The 22,695-nt window shown below is 39.7% G+C and overlaps 1 protein-coding gene across 4 annotated transcripts in view; it reads left to right on the top strand.

Moving 5' to 3' along the window:
• The first annotated feature begins 243 nt into the window (after nucleotides 1–243).
• The window catches only part of USP3 (ubiquitin specific peptidase 3), a 108,471-nt gene continuing 86,019 nt past the window's right edge, over nucleotides 244–22,695 (top strand). Inside the window, exon 1 of one of the 4 annotated variants that reach the window (XM_036081139.2) lies at nucleotides 244–625. In XM_036081139.2, coding sequence (XP_035937032.1) covers nucleotides 535–625 — 91 coding nt within the window. In that variant the 5' untranslated portion in view covers nucleotides 244–534. Of the gene's footprint in view, nucleotides 730–988; nucleotides 1,209–22,695 lie in introns of those variants that run through there. The other 3 variants (XM_036081140.2, XM_078079243.1, XM_036081137.2) reach the window with 3 other exon arrangements.

The raw sequence follows: 22,695 nt of genomic DNA, 5'->3' as shown, positions 1-22,695 counted from the left end.
CTTCTCTGAGAGCACTCGTTCCTCCGCGGTAAACGCAGCGGACCTGCCCGGCGTGCCGGGGCTTGGCGCCCCACCCTTACCCGTGCGGAGGGGTGGGGAGAAGCCGTGGCCGCCCCGTGCGGCAGAGTTGGGAAGTCACTCGCGAACGCAGCCTGAATCTCAGGGCCACCCGCCCGCGCGCTCCGGGACCCCACCCGGCGGGAGTGGGCGGGGGCGGGGCCGGGTCTGGGGGCGGGGCCTGTCTGGGGGCGGGGCAGGGCCGGCCTGGGAAGACGGAAGCCTTCAGCCTAGGAGTGGCGGTAGAACCCGGATCCCGGAATTCCACGTTCTTCGGAGCGGGGCTTCTGGAGACGGCGGGTGGGAAAACCCGGCGCCCGGAAGCCTTTGCTTTCTTTGACGCAAGGGCTCGGGACGCAGCCGCCGTCGGCCGAGCGCCCGGCGAGGAGCGAGCCCAGACGGAGCCTTCGGAGCCCCTCCGCCCTCACGTCTCCAGGTCCCCGAGCCTCGGTCTTCCTCGCCGCCCTACTCGTGGCCATGGAGTGTCCGCACCTCAGCTCCAGCGTCTGCATCGCTCCGGACTCAGCCAAGTTCCCCAACGGCTCCCCGTCGTCCTGGTGTTGCAGCGGTGAGTGCGGCCCCGGGGCGGCCCTGCCGCGCACCCGAGGCCCCGGCCTCTCCGGGCCTGCCGTCTAGGGGCCGCGGGCGGCCGGCGCGCGGACCCGGAAAGGGGTGAGGGCGAGCCGGGCCCGGCGGCTGGGGAGGGGTACGCGGTGAGGCGGGCTCGGGCGGGCGCGGCGGGTGGAGCGGCGGCGGCTCCTTTGTTTCCCGCGGCCCGACGGCCCGGCCGGCTGAGGAGAGGCCCGAGAGGGGCGGGAGCCCGCGGGGGCCACGAGCGCGTGGGGGCAGCGGCGGGCGGGGAGCCTGGCCGGCAGCTCGCCCCCCCGCCCCGCCCTGCTGGGGGGCTGTGCTCACCCGTGTTGCGGGGTCCGGGGCTGTGGGGGCGGGTGTCCGGCCCCCCACGATGCGGCCGCACGTGTGGCGGGGCCCGGGTTGCGTCCCTCCTCCAGCGCACGAGAAAAGCGCCGCTCTCCCGGCGCAGCTTTGTCTGGGCTGCGGGACGCGCCGGGGCCCTTCGCCGCTTCCTCGGCCCCGCTTCCTTTCGTTTCCCTTCGCTTCCCGGCAGGCTCGGGCAACTCGATCCACGCCAGGTGGGAATCCTCAGCCCCGAGAGGCGCTCGGAATTCGGAACTCGGGCGGCGGAGGTCGGAGTCTTTCATCAGCCAGGGAGGGTGAAGTTTGAAAACAGGCTACGGGCTAAAAAGCTCAGGAGGCTGAGCCAGCCGCTGGTTTGGAGGGGCGGCTCGAGTTGCTGTTCAGATCTTCTGGGTTGTCTGAAATTGGGTTAGGATTCCCAAGTTCATGTGCTGTAAAACAGGTATTAGGTTTATGTAATGCTTTTGCGTTACTTCAGCATCTTAACTCCTTCTGCCGGGCTCTTTGGAAGCCCCAGTGCCCTCTTATTGTCTGCTCCAGCGACTTAGGATCGCACCAGCCACACTGCTTTGATTACTTCCTGGTAGGGCCCTGGTGCCGCCGCTAGAGTCTTTGTTTATTAGCTTTGATATGATCAATGGTAGCTTGGGGTGTAGTGTAAAATTTGAATTGTGCATTTCAAAAATCTTAAGTTCATTTGAAGAAATAAAGGAAAAAAGCAGTGGAACAATTTAGGTGTGTGACATTTTTCATTGTGATTTGGAGCTGGGAAGATAGTTTGGAGAATGCCTTAACACTTTTGACAGGTTATTTCTTAAATGGTGATTATGTCCTTGGAGAAAAACATAGGCAACGCCACAAAGAAAAAAGTACTCTAGGGTAAGGAATAGAAATAACTGCAGTTTCGTGGAGCTCTCAGAGGTTTGATGCTTTGCATGACTTTGTAAAGTCAAATTATCTTTTTCTGCATGAAGCCTTTAAAGATTAACTGGTTAATTGGTTTTACAGTGCAGTATTGGAATTTTTTTAATGAGAGTACAGGAACTTGTACAAATTAGCTCTCACCTAAGAATTTATCTTCCACAGTGAATGTTGAGTATGGAAAAACAAATAAGGTGTATCAAATTGCTTTACAAATTGATTGGGGGTGCATTAGCTGTAATTGTAGCTATTGCTGTGGAGCTAAAACTGTAACTTTTAATTTTTTTCCCCAAGAGATTTGAAAAGAAATGACCAAAGTAAACACTAGGAAAAGCGTATCTTATGAGGAATGATGCTCTTGCTCATCTGTAGTAAACTTCAGGAATACTAAGTGGACAGCACACTTCTGGCTTTTTCTAGGTAAACTCACATCAAATTTAAAGATGGCCTCACTGGGCACAAGCATCTACAAAACGAAAAGAGTTTATGCAAGTGGCGCGTATCCTGTTGTGAGTCAGTCTTGCCTTTGTCAGTCAGGGAGTCCACTTGACTGTGGAAAAGAGTGCAGAAAATTGAGTATCTCTTGAGGAACTTAAGGTAAAATGGAGCATAACTAAGAGACTTGTGCTGATAGCAAGAACAAACCAGTATCTCTAGCTGTAAGGATGGGGTCATTTCTCTCCCAGGAGAAGGATGGCATCTTGATGCATCTTACAACAAAGTTTGTCTCTGACATTGCTTTACTAGGGTGGCTAGTCACGTGCTTGGATTTGTAGAACCGATAAAGCTAGTTTTACAACTTTATGTGTTTTTTTTTTCTTCTGTCCATATTTTGTGAATTGAGCCCATTTCATCTGGGCCTCCCGTTTTAACCTCTTGGCATCCATTCACTGATAGAATCTCTTATTGTATTGAGCTTGATCTTGTTCTTGCCTGCCTGTTTCAGTGATTAAATGATTAGTAAATTTGTGAATCCTTAACTAATTCATCATCTTGGAGTAATATGTATTCTGGTATTTATTCCCTAACACTCTTGAATTTCTTTTCTTTCTTTCCTTTTTTTTTTGAGTAGTGGACCAAAAGGGTAGCCAGTGTGTTAAATAATGCTGTGACCGGGTATTGAGTCTGATTACGTTCTTATTAAGGAGGAAAAAAAAAAATCCCTGTTTTGGCACTGGGACAATAAAAGTAATGCCCTTGCCTTGTTTTCTTTGGGAGCCTGCAATTACACCACAGTGAAACAGCCTTAAGGCAGCCAAGCAAATTGCAAAAGGCCAACATCCTAGGCTCTCCTAGCTAGCAGTACATCCTTGGACAAGTAGTTCTTTTGCTTTTGAGCATCAGTTTCATTATGTCATCTGTAAAAAAGGGTAATACTTCACATTTACTTCACAGGTTGCTGCTAGGATGAGCAAAGTAATTTTTTATGAAAATGTTGGGAAAATCCTGTACACTATGGAAGTAATAGGTGGTATTACAGGCCAGAACATCTTTATAAATAGGACTCCACATACTTAAATATCTAAAGCCCCTTTAATAGGGCCTAGGACAGACTGGCTTTATGCCGGAATTATGCTTTGCAAGGAGATATATTACTCAACAAGATTAGGGGGTGTAAGAAGTAATTATACTTCACCATTGACTTGAGCTTCTTATCTGTGGAAGGCATTGTGTATTAGGTTATGTAATTGTGTATTGCAGTGGTTCTCAAACTTTTTGTTCTCAGGATCCCTTTATACTTAAAAATTATTGAGAACTCAGCCTTTGTATGGCTTGTATCTATTGATATTTGCTGTACTAGAATTAAAACAAAAATTTTAAATATATTTTATTAAATCATTTACAAATAACAGTAATCCATTACCTGTTAATAGAGATAATGGTTTATGGAAAATAACTGTACTTTTCAAAACAAAAATTTAATGAGGAAAGTGGCATTATTTTACATTTCTGCAGCTCTATTTGTTGTCTAGCTTAATAGGAGACAGTTGCATTTTCATATCTGCTTCTGCATTCGGTCTCTTGAGATATCACCCATCATGTAGCCTCTGGAAAACTCCACTGTGTGCTTGTGAGAGAATGAGGGTAAACAATAAAAGTAACATCTTAATATTATTCATGAAAATGGTTTGACTACACATACTCCCTGACAGGGTTTTGGAAACCACACTTTGAGAATCTACTAGTATACATCTATAGTAACAGTGAAGGACAAGTGCTCTAATCAAAACAGCTTTAAAAAATTAGAGAAATCCTGAAGGCTAGCAACATGTATGTCTTTGTGGAGACTTACAGAGTTTTTGAAATACATTTGCTGGGAACAGGTCCAGTTCTGTTGGGGTCCAGTCATCCCGTCCTCTCAAAAAAGTTACAGTCTAATCTAGTTGGTGAGAGACAGGAAGCTAACAGGTTAGAAGATAAATCCATGTTGTGGTTTAAGGTAAATGTTGAAAATAGCAATTTCCTAATAAGGTAAAAACATTTATGTCTAATCTTTGCTAAAGGCATTCTCATTTTAAGTGAAAAAGTTTTAAATAAAAACTAGGACATTCTCTCAACATCTTTGTTATGTGCACATACCAGATGTTATTTTCAGAAGCTGGAGACTTGGGCATTTATTATTTTTGTGGGTAAAAGGACTGAACCAGTGGTAAAATAGAGGGGGAAAAAACATAAATTGTTTAAAACGATGCCCTAAACACCACTGTTTTAATAACTAAAGAAAGCCAAAGAATAAGCATTTGGACCTCAGGGGTTTGGGTGAAAGAGAATAGCCAGTTAAATTGGAGATATTTTAATAGTATAGGCATGAGAACTTTCCCTGATTAATTCTTCAAAGAGCTGAGAATGCCTCTTTAATTTTCCAGTAAACGGTTGCCCTTACATTATTCTACCCAGGTGAAGTAAATATAAATAAAGTAAATGTTCTGCAGTTTGGGGTGGATATTAGAGAGAACCCCGCCTTTTTGGGTTTTTTTTTGACGATCCATTCAGTAAGCTGGGGTGCTGATTATTGATCCTTGCCAGTGGAAATAAATTTGTAATTCGTAATAAAGCTTGCGATAAAGGTGAGAAATTACCTTGATCCAGTGATGGGTTATTTTGTGTCATATTTCTCTCACAACCCTCCATCTAAAGAAGACTCTTGTATGTCCAGTAGATTACATTTTCTAGATAGGATCAGTCATTTGTTCATCCTTAGGTCAAATGCATTTACTGCTTTTTGGTAGCACTGTTTGAGGTATTTATTAGGTGCTTAGCGTGTAACAAGACACTCAGTAAATACTTGCTTAATGAATGAAGGAACTTTCTTCCATTTAGATCATGGCTGGAATGGTCTTAAACTTCATGTTGAAAATAAACACAAAGTGAACTTCCCCCTAGAATGCTTTCACCAGTCTTTACTCCCAGTATTTTCCTCTGTAAGGTAAACTTTGACTGGATTATGAGCAAGTGGCCTTCTGCAATGTTACCGCAATGGAATTGAGTTCTTTTGACATTCTGTGTTTATAGATGGGCAGGTGGACATTTTTAGTGTATATGTGGATGGGGCAGTTAAAAATCAGTGGACAGGTGATACTTTTTCACATTAATTCTGGAGGTTAACATTTGAATTTTATATACTTCTCTGAAGAACTTAAACTTTGTTGGTAGTATTTGTTTTTTTTTGTTTTTTTTTGTTTTGTTTTTAAGTCTGGCAAAGATTTATTAGGAAGTTTATTAAGTACGGTGAATAAAAAGCCATGAACAGAAGAACTGAGATTTCCAATTTCTGGCATTGCACTTACGACACTAGTTAGAAGCTAATAAACATTAAGGATGTCCCAGCGGGAATCTTACCTGAGTCCCAATCTTATCCAACCGGGATAACTCACAAACACAGAAATGATGCCCATGCTCTCCCCAGACTGCTTACCTAGGTGTTGGTAGTATTTGTAAGCTTAGGTCAAATGTAATTGTTTTCTAGTTTTTCTGGCAGTGCTACCTCCCGGCCCCCAGAACTTTAAACCAGCCTCAGTAAAGTCTCTAAATAATTGGTAGTAGATGTGAAAGATCTAGAGTCTAGAATGTGCTCCATGTGTTTGTTTGAAGAGGCTGTAGTCTAGGCATTGCTGTTGTGAAGTTTTGACACATTGATCAGATGTTATTTTCTAAATGGTATTCTTAGTAGTATACAAAGAATATCCTTCATGTCCAAAGCAGAAGAAAGGATGGGGTTGAGGGGAGAATGTGAACTCTTTGTTTCGGTTTCCCGTTATTCATTTATTCTCAAAATAATTCCTTCTCATCATTACTTGCTTTTACAGGATTAGCTTTTATAACATCCTACTTTTTCCTCATTTTAATTTATGCAATTTCCTTCTTTACTGGAATTTAATAGATTCATTTTTGTATTGTTGAAACTAGATTTAGAAATACGTTTTATAGTATTTGTAGCTCAGTAAGCAGAATAGTGAGTAATTTAGTTTGTAGCTCAGCGAGTAATTTAAATTCCTGTTTTAAAATTTAATTGAGTCCCTCTTCCATCAGGGAGTAATTTATATGTACATTTCCCCCTAACTTTGTTTTTTCTTTCTTTTGGAGCTTTTCTCTCTTTCTTGAGCTATTTTATATATTTTTCCTTCTTTGGAAAAAAAAATATTATTTCCCTTTGATTAGTGCAGTTTCCCACCAACCTACCGCTGGGTTTTGTGTTCAACCTAGGCCTCAGAATAGAGTTGGGTAGGTAGTTTATCGGTGCTTGAAGTGGAAAATGTATACAGTTTAATGTATTTTAGTGTTTCATGTTTATTCATAGCTCCTTTAGACATGAGAGCAACTGCATTCTGGGTGTTTTAATAGAGCTTTCCTGGACAGATGGCTTAGAAGGAAGTACTTAGATTCTCAGCAGGGGCTAGTACTTTTTGGAGGGTATATTTGTCATGAAGCTTACTTGATTGACAGTTTAGAATGGTGAGAATAGCATTAATATCAGTAACAGCTTGTTCATCTTACCTAGAATTTTTTTGTGCCAAGACCTTTCAAGATGCTCTGCGATTCATAATAAGTCTGATTTGAGAATGTAGGTAAGGGTAGGTATCTTTTAGATTGAAAGGAAATTTACCTAAAACTTGTTCATTGCCATTGTATCCTGGAATCTTTGGGGGTTTCGAATGATCTTTGGCTTAGAAACTTGTATGTAGAGATCATCTTTTAACTGCTGTGAGTCTGCAGATGTTAGTATCTATAGTAATTCCAGATGTTTTCTCATCTATTAGTTTTACTGAGTAGGAGGAGAATGGAGAACAACATAAAGTAACTTCAAAGAAGTTTGCTAGCGTTTAATCCTGACTAATTTAATTAACTGCCCATCCTTGTAGTTTTTCCTGTTTTATGGATTGTGAAACTGAGACAAAGATTAAGAGAGTTGCTTAAGATGCTTGGGGGTATTAGAGATAGCCCAAAGCTTAGATTCAAATACCATTCAAACCATACTTTTAGCTTGCCTTTTAAAAAGCAGGGTCTTTATTTTGTCATCCAGTAACTTAGTGCTTAATAATTTAAAGGATTTAAAGTGTTTGGAAACATGCTTGAAATAATTCCTTTGAAGATTTTTGACATGAAATACGTTTTAAATTCCACATTTTGAAAATAATTTATTTAAAAATTCTGTATTTGATTAGTCATTCCTCTATTTATTGATTAAAGTGCAGGCAAGTTGGAACAAGATTGGTAATACAGTTGGAAGAAAACTGCTGTTTTTGAATTTACTTCATTATAGTTCAGATCTAATTTTTTTGTTGGCTGAAATTCATATTACTTGAGTTCAGATATAATAAACCAGCTTTCTCAGTGCAGTTAGCTTTTGGTTATTTTTTAAATGTGCTTCTGTTCTTGAAGTTTCCCCTTCTCATTTTTTTATTTTGTTTCTAGGAGAGGACAGTCTTCTTGGAGGTATTTTCTTCTGGGATGGGGGGAGGGAGGGAAATCTTAAGATATGGAATTTTGCTTTTGCTCTTGGTAGCTCAAAGGTTATTTGAATCTTTGCTTTTAGGCTAGTGTACTTTGTTGATTCCATTTAGTTATATTCTAAGATTTTCCAATTGTATTTCTTATAAAAGTTAGTTATAGTCTTTAGACTACAAAGCTTAAAACAGATTTCCTCTCTTAAGTACCGACAAGTATGTATGTGTGCTGGTTACAGATGTATAAAATGCAGATGAGCTTAGAAAGGCAATTTCAGATTTTGAAAACTATTGTTGAAATTAAACTTGGACATTAAAAAATGTTTGTAGTTGTCTTAATGTTTGTGTGAGCTAAGTGCTTCATGATTAATAAATGCTAGGTGAGAATTGAGTATTTATTTTTAAAGATTTATTTATTTATTTTGAGAGAGCGCGCATGCACTCAAGCAAGCTTGGAGTGGGAGGGACAGAGGGAGAGAGAGTCTTAAACAGACTTTGTGTTGCGCTGAGCGGGGACCCCCACTCAGGGTTCCATCTCACGACCCTGAGATCAGGACCTGAGTGGAAACCAAGAGTGGGCGCTCAAGTGACTGAGCCACCCAGGCGCTCTGAGAGTTTATTTTTATGATGAACAGCTCATGTGTTTGAAAAGATATAACCAACTGGATTTTATCTGAAGACTTTGTATTCTGCTTTAGGATTAAATAGCTTTCAGTGGGCTATTTTCCATTTTGAGTAGACATTCAGTCCTGATATTTTTTGTTGTTCTTGTAGTTAGGTTTAAGACAGCCCTGTAGAAATCTGCTTGCCCGTTTATCCTTGACCCACCCTGAAAACTCTTAATTTTATAGACTGTTCTTGTACTATCTCATCACCAGGAAGAGCAGGCTGGTGATTAACTGTCATATTCCTGCAGGTTTAATTTAACTGATTGTAAGATACTACACTTATCGTTTTAGCCTCTTTAAATCTTTGTCCTTACTGACCATGCTCAGATTTTCTTTTTTAAATAATAGATTATTGTCCATTCCTTTGTTTTGAACGTTTGTTGTACAATATTGGGATGGTAATATTTTGACAAAAGTTTTTGAAGATCATACTGCTGTTTCAAGGAAACAATTTTTGCTATAGAATGTTTTCCTGGGAAAATTGATAGATAACATGTTAGAGAAATGCTCTCATATAACATATTTTTTTAAAAGAACTATTTAAAACTTAGAGTCTCTGGGACTAGTACTTAGGTTATTGATTGAGGATTTTTAATTTTAGTGCCACACAGTAAAATGTCCTTTGATTTAATCAAGATTTACTCTAGCTTCCACCTGAATTATTTTGAATGTTAATTGTGAGATGCATTAACATTGGAGAAATTGCTCTGTACCAACTAAGGACTCAAGCTTCACCTTATGTGTGTGCAGTAGCTGCCAGAGCTCGACATTCATGACATGAGAATTTAATTCTGAGAGCTTGATGTACTATATCAGTTTCATTTCAGTTATTTTAAGTGCTTTGTTTGTGTGTAGTCTTTTTGGAGCCTCATTTTAAAACATTTTTAGACTTTTGTGGGGTTTTTTCTTTGAACAATTAATAGATATTTTAGGGAAAATGTGGGTCAGATTTTAAATATTTGTGTCTACTGGTTGTAAAAAAAACATATTCCAGCTCTTGGTTTTTGTTAAATAATTAGAACAGCTATTGGAGTTTACAGGTTCCTCTTTTCTGTAATATTTGGTATCTAGCCTGTTAAGCAGAGATAAGTATGTGCCCAATTTATATTTTTCCTTTCCATTTCTTCATAAATAGTCACATTGACTTTAGGTGAATAAAATTTCCCAGCACACCAGTAAATACAAGTGTGGTATTCTCCATCCCCACTGCTTTGTGCTTTACTGCTTTCCTTTATTATATAACCAGAAAAAACTAGGAGGAGAGTTATACAATGCAGATATTAAACCTACTGTTCCCTGACTAAAGTCTTTGATAATGAGAGGTTCCTAAACCTCTTAATTATTTTATTTATTTATGGGAGGGAATGCTTCATTCATATATATATGAATCTTATATTGCATATACTTGTATTGTTTTGAAATAATAGTTGTGTGGTATTTACATTTATGACTTGATTCGTTTCTTCTGAAGATCCCGCTACTGTTTAACCATGGATTTGTTTACTCAGGCTGTTGGCAAAAGCACAGAATAGCATCAGATCTTGCTATATTAAATAAATGGAAATAGTGGATGTTAGAATTATTCTTAAGTGATTCATGGCTTTTGTTTTCATTCTGCATAATCTGCTTCATAGGGGAAGTTATTTTTGAAGCAGTATAAACTCTTGATAATTTTCTGTAGTTATTTGTATCTGGTCTTCCGGAGGCAAAAGTGACCCATTTTGACTCTGATTTGGTAATCTACTTTGGCTTTAGTAGTTTTAAGCCTCCTCCTCACTACCCTTTCCCCTCCTTCTAGTTAGGGGCACAGTTCCAGTATTTAGCTGAAGGCTGGTAGAGTAGATATAGCATAATAGCTTCATTAGGTTTTTCACCAAAGTAGGTCTGAAGAAGTCAGATTTATGATAGAATGAATAACAGTAGGGGCGCCTGGTGGCTCAGTTGGTTAAGCGACTGCCTTCGGCTCGGGCTCCCTGCTCAGCGGGGAGCATGCTTCTCCCTCTGACTCTACCCCCTCTTGTGCTCTCTCTCTCAAATAAATGAATAAAATCTTAAAAAAAAAAGAATGAATAATAAATTTATTTAGTGCCTTACTGTTTTGGGGATTATGTAGTTTCACATACATTGTTTCCATATGTTGTTTTCATTTCATGTTGAAAAGTGATTTCAGAAATTTCAAAATAGGATAAAATGCTTGAGCCAGTGAGGGGATCAGCCTTAAGGATCAGAATTTGCCTCTATGTGGGAAGTCAGCAGGACCAGATGCCCTCTCTTTTCTAGCTCTGTAGGTAACTGGATCTGTTGATATATAGATGACACATTTTGGCCAGTTTTGAAATTACATTCTGTAGTAAAGGACACATACCATTAGCTCTGCAAATTCCACTTGTAGTATACAGGGAATTCAGTTTGTGCCTAGCATACCTCAAATGATAAACTGCTATTGTAAATTTTATGCCAAGTGAGAGATTTAAAAAAATTTTTTTTAAATTTTATTTGTCAGAGAGAGAGAGCACAAGCGGTGGGGGATGGTGGAGGCAGAGGGAGTAGCAGGCTTCCCACTAAGCAAGGAGACGGATGTGGGACTCAGTCCCAGGGCCCTGGGATCATGACCTGAGCTGAAGGCAGATGCTTAACCGACTGAGCCACCCAGGCGTCCCTAAAAAAATTTTGATTCCAGTATAGTTAACATACAGTTTTATACTAGTTTCAGACACACAATACAGTGATTCAGCACATATATTTTTTTTAAAGATGAAAAAAATGGCATGGGCAATTACATGAATTGATAGGATTTTATCATTTTACCTTTTAAAGATTAATTCATGGGGTGCCTGGGTGGCTCAGTGGGTTAAGTGTCTGCCTTCGGCTCAAGTCATAATTCCAGGGTCCTGGGACCCAGCCCTGCATCGGGCTCCCTGCTCAGCTGGGAGCCTGCTTCTCCCTCTTCCTACCCCTCCCACTCGTGCTCTCTCTCTCAAATAAATAAATAAAAATCTTAAAAAAACATAAAGATTAATTCATGTTTTCAAAAAGTAATACATAGACACAGTTAAGAGATAGTATCAAAAGGTTTATTTATTTTTTTAAGATTTTATTTATTTATTTATTTATTTGATAGAGAGAGAGAGCACAGGCAGGGGGAAAGGCAGAGGGAGAAGCAGACTCCCCACTGAGCCGGGAGCCCGATTCGAAGCTCGATCCCAGGACTCTGGGATCATGGCCTGAGTTGAAGGCAGACGCTTAACTGCCTGAGCCCACCAGGCGCCCCAGTATCAAAAGGTTTAAAACACAGCAGCGATTTCCTCCCCTCCACCCTCAGTCTTACTGTCCATAGACAACCATGCTGAGGTCTATTTAGTTTTCTCTCTCATGCAGGTAAATACCTGTATACTTTATTTTTTAAGATTTTATTTTATTTATTTGAGAGAGAGCAAGAGGGAGCAAGAGAGGGAGCATAAGTGGGAGGGTAGGGGCAGAGGGAGAGGGAGAAGCAGATTCCCTGCTGAGCAGGGATCCCAATTCGGCGCTCCGTCCCAGGACCCTGAGATCATGACCTGAGCCAAAGGCAGATGCTTAACTGACTGAGCCACCCAGGCGCCCCAGTACCTGTGTACTTCTAAGTAATATACTGTTATTTCTTAATTTATCGCTTTTAGGCTTTATCTCTTGACATCTTGCTGTGGTAAATGAGGACATTAATGTGTTTGTACCATCCTACCTTCTGTCCCTTTTTCCATTTCTCAGTATAATTAGATTACAAGTTTTGGTTAACATGGAGATTACTTTTTCTTGAATTTTATTTTTCCTTGAGTTAATAATTGCCTTTTTATTTTTTTAATTTTTTTTAAGATTTTATTTTTGAGCAATCTCTATACCCAGCATGGGGCTCAAACTCACAGCCTGGAGATCCAGAGTCACGTGCTTTACTGACTGAGCCACTCAGGTGCCCCAATAATTGGCTTTTTAAAAAAGTTTACCTTCTACATATTTGCTCCCAGATATACTTATAAATCTGTCATATGTCTATGAATATTATTTTTCAAATACTTAAGCAAGTAATCTCTTAGTACTATTTTTTCCCCCTGAAGACCTCCTTTCCAGAGTCTTCTTCCTCCCATTTGAACTAATTGTTCTCTAGGCCTGTTGGACAGTTTTTATCCTATGATTCCCTTGCTGTTCTCTTGTATTAGATCTCCCATTTCCTGGATCCCATGTCTTTCTCTTTCTTGGTTTATTAGCCTGTTTTGCTGGAGTACATCATCCAGCTCCCTTTTCATAGGAGGCAGATTTTTGACCCCATGCAAGTCTGACAATTTTATTCTAATTTTATACTTGATTGTTTTGACCTACTATAGAGTATTAGAAAAGATTTTTCTCTTAGAAATATGAAAGTGTTGTTCCTTTGTTTTTAGGCTTCCAAGTGTTGCTATTGAGAAACCTGATACCTTTCTGATTACTATGCCATCATATCCTTTTATTGTTTTTCTTGGAAGCTTTTAGGATATTTTTCTTATCCTTAGTGTTCTGAAATTTCAGAGTGATGTGTGTTGGCTTGGGTAGTTTTCTTCTATTGTGACGGGTACTCAAGGGGCCTTTCAGTCTCTATGTTTGATAGCACACTTATCTTCCCGTACTTACATCTCTTTTTTTTTTTTTTAATATTTTATTTATTTATTTGAGAGAGAGAGAGCCCATGAGAGGGGGGAGGGTCAGAGGGAGAAGCAGACTCCCTGCTGAGCAGGGAGCCCGATGTGGGACTCGATCCTGGGACTCCAGGATCATGACCTGAGCTGAAGGCAGTCGTTTAACCAACTGAGCCACCCAGGTGCCCCTCGTACTTACATCTCTTAATTTGTTCTTTTTTCTTTTTGGAACTCGTATTAATTGAATGTTGGGTGTCCTGGATAGAAACTGCAATTTTTTAATCTTTTTATTTCTTTGCCCTTTGGTTCTGGTTCCTGAGATATTTCCTTGATTTTTTTCTCCCCCCGCCTTCCATTGAATTTTGATATTTAATCATACTTTTAATTTTCAGGAGCTTTTTCTCATTTTTCTGATCATTGCTTCTTCATACATCCTGTTGCTATTGTTTTGCAGTATCTTTTCCTATTACTCTGGGGTTTTAGAATTTGTTTGTTTCAAAGGTTTTCTGTGCTCCCTGCATTGTTTCTGTTTCCTCTGGATTCCTCTTTTTTCTTTTCTTTTTTTTTCTTTCTTTTTCTTTCTTTCTTTCTTCCTTCCTTCCTTCCTTCCTTTCTTCCTTCCTTCCTTCCTTCCTTCTTTCCTTCTTTCCTTCTTTCCTTCTTTCTTTCCTTTTTTAATGTAATCTCTATACCCAGTGTGGGGCTTGAACTCAATGACCCCAGGATCAAGAGTCGCATGTTCTACCAACTGAGCCAGCCAGGTGCCCCTTCCTCTTTTTCTTTTTAAAATGATTCTCTCCGGGTGCCTGGGTGGCTTAGTCGGTTAAGTGTCTGCCTTTGGCTCAGGTCATGATCCTGGAGTTCTGGGATCGAGTCCCATGTTGTCGGGCTCCCTGCTCAGCGGGGAGCCTGCTTCTCCCTCTGCCCCTCACCCCGCTCATGCTCTCTCTCTCTCGCTCTCTCAAATAAATAAAATCTTAAAATAAAATGATTCTCTCAGACTAGAGGTTTTTTCAAGGATTTGTTTTATCTGTATCTGTCTTCATATAAGAGTGAGGCACTAAAAAGCTCTGTCAGTGGGCTTCACTGTGAAATGGGGGAACAAGCCATCTTCATTGGAGGTAACACTGAAGATGTCTGTATGAGAACTTTTTTTTTAGCTCTGTTCAGTTTTTCAGTCTTCCCTCTAGGGGCTGTACACCTGGCCACTGATGTTCTGACATCAGGGTATAGGAAGTTCCATGATTCAGTTGTTCCTTACGGCCCTTGGATCCATTGTTTTCAGTCCTGTCCTTCCACTTGCTGTCTGCTGTGCCCAGTGTCCCTGAGCCCAGGGCCACCTCCCACCTGCATTCTTCTCTGCTGGCAGTTAGCTTGTAGCTTCCTTTGCACTACCAAGATTATTACTGCTCCTCTAACTTCTTCCTGACTTCCAAAAACATGTTGAAGTCTGTTGTGTGCTTTGATTGCCTCACATGTTCTCTTTATCCTTGTGTGTATCTGTTTAATTCCTTTATTGTAATTTTCATGGATGTTAGGAGGGAGAGGAGATAAGAGAGAAGTTGGTTTGCCATATTTTATTTAATGTCTTTTTTTTTTTTTTTAAGAGAGAGCATGCGCGGGGGTGGGGGGTGAGTGGGGGGAGGGGCAGAGGGAGAGGGAGAGAGAGAATCCCAAGCAGGCTCCACGCCCAGCCCACAGCCTGACCCAGGGCTTGATCCCACTAATCTGAGATCACTACACCGACTGAGCCACACAGGCACCCCTTAGTATCTATTTTTAAATGAAATATTTTAAATCAGTTTTAGGGCAAGATGCTTTGTCCTATCAAAAATGGATCTTATTAGTTACATTCAAATAGTTAAATCATTAAAACTGAAATTTTGCATTACTCTAATTTGAGTAAAAGATCAAACTCAGATTTACCTTCTCTATGGACAGAGCAAAATATTGTTGCTATTATCAGAGTCAGCAGAAAGAGTAGGTAAACCAGAGGGTGTGACTCTGTTTAGGAAGCCAAATCACAAGCCAGACTTTGGATATGTAAAAGAAATGCAGTTGTAAGGTCATTTGGACTCCTATAGTTGTTAATATGTTGGATTTTTTTTACTGGATTAGTTCATTATGCATCAATTTAATGGAGTTAATGCTGGGTTCATAAAACTGTTTGGCTCTATGCATGGATAATTTAACATTTTCCCTTGTGTTTTGGTAAAAAAATTGTTCTCAGTTGGCAATAAATAAAATTTTTTTAATCTCAAAAATTTATTTTTATTTTTATTTTTTTTTAAAGATTTTATTTATTTATTTGAGAGAGAGAGAATGAGAGAGAGGGGGGAGGGTCAGAAGGAGAAACAGACTCCCTGCCCAGCAGGGAGCCTGATGCGGGACTCGATCCAGGGACTCTAGGATCATGACCTGAGCCGAAGGCAGTCGCTTAACCAACTGAGCCACCCAGGCGCCCCTCAAAAAATTTTTATTTTGATATAATTCCATACTTAAAGAAACATTGCTAAGAATAGTACAAAGAACTTCCATCTACTCTTCCCCCCACACAAGTTTTTGTTTAAATTCCAGTTAGTTAACAGTCAGTGTAGTATTAGTTTGAGGTGTAGAATTTAGTAATTCAGCACTTTCATACAACAACTGGTGCTCATCACAAGTGCACTCCTTAATCCCCATCACTTATTTAACCCATCCCCCCACCAACCTCCCCTCTGGTCACCATCAGTTTGTTCTCTATAGTTAAGAGTCTTTACCTAGATTCACCAATTGTTAACATTTTGCCCCACTTGCGTTATCATTTATGCACCCTCAGTTTATATATTTTCTTCCCGAGTAATTTGCAGATAAAATACTCCTTTGTCCATAAATACTTGTTTGTTTTTTTTCCAAGAACAAGGAGTTTCTTTTCAATAAATGTAGGATATTGATCAAAATCAGACATTTAATACTGATAGAGTAGTATTATCTAATGCACATTCCATATTCACATTTCTCCATTTGTCTCAATAATGTCCTTTATGTATGTCCTTTACAGCAGTTTCCCCTTTGTGTTACACCTACCTCCCTCCCCCAGATCTAATCCAGAATCAGGCATTTCATTTTGTTGTCATAATGGTTTAGTCTTCTTTAATCTGGAACAGTTCCTTGGCTTTTATCTTTTAGATCGTGGTATTTTTAAATTTATTTTTTAAATTTTTTTAGAATTTATTTGAGAGAGAGAACAGGCACACACATGAACTGGGGGAGGGGCAGAGGGAGAGGGAGGGAAGCAGACTCCCCACTGAGCCCTTCCGTGGGCTCCATCCCAGGACCCTGAGATCATGACCTGAGCTGAAATCAAGAGTCCCACCCTCAATGGACTGAGCCACCCAGATACCCCCGAGATTGTGGTATTTTTTAAAGAATACAGTTCAGTTATTTTATAAAATGTACTTCATTCTGAGTTTTTCTGATGTTTCCTTGTGATTTGATTCGGGTCATGCCTTTTTTTTTTTTTTTTTTTTTCGGGTCATGCATTTTTTTGGTAGGAATACTACAAAAATAATGTTGTGTCTTCTCAGGGTATCATATCAAGAGGTATACGATGTTGGTTTGTCTCATTTTTAGTGATGTTAACTTTGATTATTAAGGTAATATTTGCAAGGTTATTCCACTGTAAAGTTACTATTTTTCCCTTTGCTATTAATAAGTATCTTGTAGGAGGTACTTTGAGATTTTATGTATATATCCTGTTCCTCACCAGGCTTTCACCTAATAACTTAGCATCCATTGATGATTCTTGACTGAATCACTTATTACTAGGATGGTTGCAAGATGTTGAATTTTTTTTTAAGATGTTGAATTTTTAACTTGTATTTTTTCTAAATATATTAGTATTCTGTAAGGAAGAGCTTTCCTTCCCCTCCCACTTATTTATTTATTCATTTATTGTATCAGTACGGACTCATAGATTTTTATTTTATTCTGTGATATTGTTATTATTTGAGGCCCAAATTATCATAGATTTGGCTAGTGGGAGCAGCCTAGGCTGTAATTTTGACATGTCCCTATTGTTCTTTGAGCTCTTTCTTTCAGACACAAGATACTCCAGGCTCATCTTGTACTCAGCCTACCCCAGCCTTGGAATCAGCCATTTTTCCAAGTGTCCCTTATTCCGTTTAGTGGGGAATAATGTTTGTAAATTAAGATCTCTCAGCAGATAAGAGCTAAGAAATATAAATAAATACACGTCTATATCTATTTGTGTGTGTGTGTGTGTGTGTGAGTTCATATTAAACTTGTAATTCCAGTTCAGCACCACAGGTCTGGTTTTGCCCCTTTTCATATTTGTAATGCTCTTCTCCAACATTGAAAATCTGGTTCCCATTGTCCTCAGCATATGTACTTGTTTGCTCTGTGCCATAATCAGAGAAAGTAATTCCAGAACTGCTAACCCATACCATTGTAAAGGAAACCCCTTTTGACTAGAGTTCAATACTTGTTTATGGTTCTTTTTATCTATGTGCTGACAATTTGTAAAGTATTATGTTCAAAAGTCATTTGGGTTACTTTCCCTCCATCTTTAATATACTTATATTATTTATTTGACATATAGTTGGGTTCATTTGTGTTTGATTTCGATTTTGGATTTTTTTCACCTCTTCCTTGCTGGTTTTTATTTTCCTTTTTGAGTGTATAAAACATTAGCATAGTTCCAAAAGCTAAAACTATACTGAGAAGTGTTACTATCCAATCCTTTCACTCATTGCCACCCACTCTTGAAGACAATTATTCGGATTTATTCTTCCTGTGTTTCTTTTTTGTAAAAAAAAATGAAACAAAACAGATACATGAGTATCTTCTTTTCTTTTCTTTTAAAGATTTTTTTTATTTGACAGAGAGAGACACAGCGAGAGAGGGGGACACAAGCAGGGGCAGAGGGAGAGGGAGAATCGGACTCCCCGCTGAGCAAGGAGCCCGATGTGGGACTCGATCCCAGGACCCTGGGATCATGACCTGAGCCGAAGGCAGATGCTTAATGACTGAGCCACCCAGGCGCCCACATGAGTATTTTCTTATCTTTCTCTCACAAAAGGTAGCAAACTAACTATACACTTTTGGACTTTGCTTCTTTCATTTATCAGTATATCCTGTATGTCACTCTATGTTTGTAGAAATTTTCCTTATTATTATTTTTTTTAACAGCTTCATAGTACTCCATTTGTGGATGTGTCACAGTGAATTTAACCATTCTCCTATGTTTTTGCTTCTATATTTAGGTTGTTTTCAGTATTTTACAGTTACAAATAATGCTGCAACTAATAGTCTTGTACAAATGTATTTTTGTATTAAGAGTATCTACAGGGAAGATTGAAAGTTTTAACTTTTTAGTTGTGTGAGCAGTAATGTGTAAGTGATTTTGTAGTAATACTTCAACCTATTTGCCTGCCTGTTTCTGTCTTCCTATCTGCTGTGGTCTTACAAATGTACTTAAGGCAGTTGAAGGGAAATAGTTTATTGTATTTATTTTTCTGCTTGGGAAACCTTGAAATCAGAGAGCTGAAGTGGCCTTGAAAGCATTTTTAGTCAGTACATAGTAGCTAATCAGATATGGTCTGGGTCCATTTTCATTTTAAGCAGTTGATTGCTCCTTATACATACTAATCAATGCTGTTTTACCATCTGAGTACTCAGACTGAACTGTTTTCTGGGACTTCTCTCTTACTTTTAATTTAATTCATGTTAGGTTCCTTCATGTTGTGCTGCTGACTGGCTGCTCCCTGGGGTCACAGAATTACAGTAGGTTAAGAGAGTTATACATAGGGTAGAAATGGGGATATGGGCATCTGTTTTCTCTGATAGGTATTAGAGCATTAGTCAATACTATAAACTTGAAATCTTCAGAGGAATGGTGTCTTGGATTCCCAGATAATGCTGCTGGCTCTCTCAGGTGGTTGAGAACTTCCAGTCTGTTGTTCCAATAAGCGGGCATTGCAGCAGAAGGGAGACCTCCTCCTACATTGGTAGATAACCATGTAAAAGATTGGTTAGCACAGCTTCCCATCAGAGGGACCATGAATGAATTATACATGTGTTGAGATAATGATTCCCCCAGCCTAAGGGTGGCTGTAGCCTCCAAGGGGATCCCACTTATATGGTCCTGAGAAGCCTTTTGAATTTATTTGCATGTGCCATACAGATGTTACCATTTTCCGTGCATGTCCTGACATGGAAAAGGTTGGAAAAGTAAGCTAGAGCACAGTCTGAAAATTAGCCTCCAAGGGCCAAGGACATTGCTTCTTAAAGAGCATCTGGTAGTAAGGTGGATGAGGAAGAATTGAATTTCGACCTACAGGTTCATCAAAATAAGCTGATCACCATATATTTAATCTGGTGTGATTTGGAATCATTCCTGTTTTCTTCTTTGCTAAAACAAGAATTAGAAATTTAAAAATATTGGGCGCCTGGGTGGCTCAGTCGTTAAGTGTCTGCCTTCGGCTCAGGTCATGATCCCAGGGTCCTGGGATCGAGTCCCACATCGGGCTCCCTGCTCGGCGGGAGGCCTGCTTCTCCCTCTCCCACTCCCCCTGCTTGTGTTCCTGCTCTCGCTATCTCTCTCTCTGTCAAATAAATAAATAAAATCTTTAAAAAAAAAAAAAAAAAAAAAAAAAAGAAATTTAAAAATATTTTCGTTTATCCAAAGAAAATGAAAACTCTAATTCAAAAAAGATATATACATCCCTATGTTTCTTGCAGTGTTATTTATAATAGCCAAGATAAGGAAGGAACTCAAGTGTTGACTGATAGATGAATGGATAAAGAAGATGTGGGAGAGGGGTGCCTGGGTGGCTCAGTCAGTTAAGCATCTGCCTTCGGGTCAGGTCATGATCTCAGGGTCCTGGGATTGAGCCCAGCATCAGGCTTCCTGCTCAGCAGGGAGTCTGCTGCTCTCTCTTTCTCCCCTGCCCCGCCCCTCCCCAGTGCTTGTTCTCTCTCTTTTCTCTCTCTCAAATAAATAAATAAAATCTTAAAAAATAAGATGTGGGGGGGCGCCTGGGTGGCTCAGTCATTAAGCGTCTGCCTTCAGCTCAGGTCATGATCCCAGGGTCCTGGGATCGAGCCCGGCATCAGGCTCCCTGCTCAGCAGGAAGCCTGCTTCTCCCTCTCCCTCTCCCCCTGCTTGTGTTCCCTGTCTCGCTGTGTCTCTCTCTGTCAAATAAATAAAATCTTAAAAAAAAAAAAAAGATGTGGGAGATATATATATATATATATAGATATATATATATATATATATATAATGGAATATTACTCAGCCATAAAAAAGAATGAGATCTTGGCAGTTGCAACAACATGATGGACCTAGAGGGTATAATGCTAAGGGAAATAAGTCAGAGAAAGACAAATACCATATGATTTCACTCATATGGAATCTAAAAAACAAAGCAGAAACAGACCTATAAACAGAGAACAGACTGGTGGTTGCCAGAGGGGAGGGGTGGAGAGACAGGCAAAATGGGTGAAAAGGAGTGGGAGGTACAGGTTCTAGTTATGGAATATTTAAGTCATGGGAATGAAAGGTACAGCATAGGGAACACACAGTGGTATTGTAATAGTGTTGTATGATGACAGATGGTAGCTACACTTGTGAGTATAGCATAAGGTATAGAGTTGTCAAATCACGGTTGTATACCTTAAAACTAATGTAATATTGTGTGTCAACTATAATTCAATAAAAATCAATAAATTAAAAAATATTTTTAAATGACTTGGCCTAGCACTTTGTATTGGGTATGTACCCAAGGTATATTTTGCTTGATGAGATTGGTGAACCAGGATTTAATCTCTGTTCTGAATACCTCTGAGTTCAGTATATTTCAGTATGATTTTGACACTTAAGTTGCCTCTGTACTTAAGTATTTTATCTGAGTAGTATCTTATTAAGTTGTGTAAACCTCTTTGCACATCTCTCAGAAGGAACATCTGAAATGCTTTCTAAATATATTTATTTTACATTAGATGTATAAAGTTTAATGATTCTGACATTAAGGTGATTGTAGTAGTTAAATCGATTTTGAAATAAGCTTATTAAAATTGAGGGCGCCTGGGTGGCTCAGTTGTTAAGCATCTGCCTTTGGCTTGGGTCATGATCCCAGGGTCCTGGGATCGAGCCCCACATCGGGCTCTCTGCCCAGCGGGAAGCCTGCTTCTTCCTCTCCCACTCCCCCTGCTTGTGTTCCCTCTATCCTGTCTCTCTCTCTCTGTCATAAATAAATAAATAAATAAATAAATAAAATTGAGTATTTTATCTGATTCATTTGATGTTTTGAATGTAATTTAATTTTAGGTCAGATATAGGAAGAGTTTCTGAGAGATTTTTGCTGTTTTTTTTCAATGTGACTTATGTATATGAGATCTTTTATGAAAAGGAATTGTCAGGGGCAGTTCCTTTTAGTGAGTGTAAACTCAGAAAAAATTCTAAGAATTAGTAGTCATGGTATATGTGGACATACGTTAACTGTTACATATAATCGCAGCCACCAGAATTAACTGCTGCCAGCCATTTTATTCTTTTTAATATATTTTTAATGAAAAGGAACTGACAGTCATTGGTACTTTCTGTTTGTTAGGCCCTTTGCTGTGCACGTTACATCTTTTATCTCATGAAGTCTTTACCACAGCCATGTGAGGTAGAGGTGGTATTTGTCCTGTATTAGAGATGAGGAAGCTGGCTTTGGAACCAGCTCCTTTAGGTCATAGAATAAAAGAACTGGTAAAGCTAGAAGGCAAATGTAAAACTGTTGGTCCAGAAGCCTGCCATGCTTGCTTCATTATATCACATGACCTCTAACATGTTTATTTTGAGTCTGTAGAGTAATAGTTACATTCGTTTGAGGGTAACCTAGTCATTTGGTACATTTTTATATTAAAGAAAGAAGATTTCTTTTGGCAAGAGTCAAGGGCACGTGATTAAGGCCTTTGCTTAGTTCAACCGAGATGATGTGGAATAGAGTTCTGGTCATTGTGCCCTTCCCTCTCCTCCTCTTTCTGGGCTGGCTATGCAACAATTTTGTGAGAACTTTAAGAGAAAAGTGTGAGCACTTCCTCAGAAATCTTGGGATTCTGGTTAGCACGTGGGCTTTTGATTCCACCTACAAAGGCCTGGGATCAGACATTGCTGAGTGAGATAGGGATCAGGTCAGGCTGGCTCAGGAATATGTCAGAACTCAGAGCAAAGACAGTATTGGAAACAGAAATGCAGTAGGATGTTCTCAATTCATAACTATTCAGTTTTTCAAATCAAACCTTCAGTAAAATCTGAGGTTTGTCAGAATGCTTATTAAAGAACATAATCCAGAGAGGCCAAAGAAATAAAGGATAGGCTTTGTAGCTTTAAAGAAGAGAAAAGGAATTCTTGCAGGTGCCAATGACACTTTCTTAAGGATCTTTATTCAGAATTTGGGGTTGCTATGGGAATAGTGTTTTTGAGATTTTGAAGGTTGTTTTTATAATATAGGGCAACATCAGGAGTGCTCAAGA

The sequence above is a fragment of the Halichoerus grypus genome, chromosome 8 (assembly GCF_964656455.1).
Source record: "Halichoerus grypus chromosome 8, mHalGry1.hap1.1, whole genome shotgun sequence".
In the NCBI taxonomy this organism is placed as follows: Eukaryota; Metazoa; Chordata; class Mammalia; order Carnivora; family Phocidae; genus Halichoerus; species Halichoerus grypus.
Note: the sequence above shows the minus strand (reverse complement) of the source record. Positions and strands in the feature narration are given on the sequence as shown.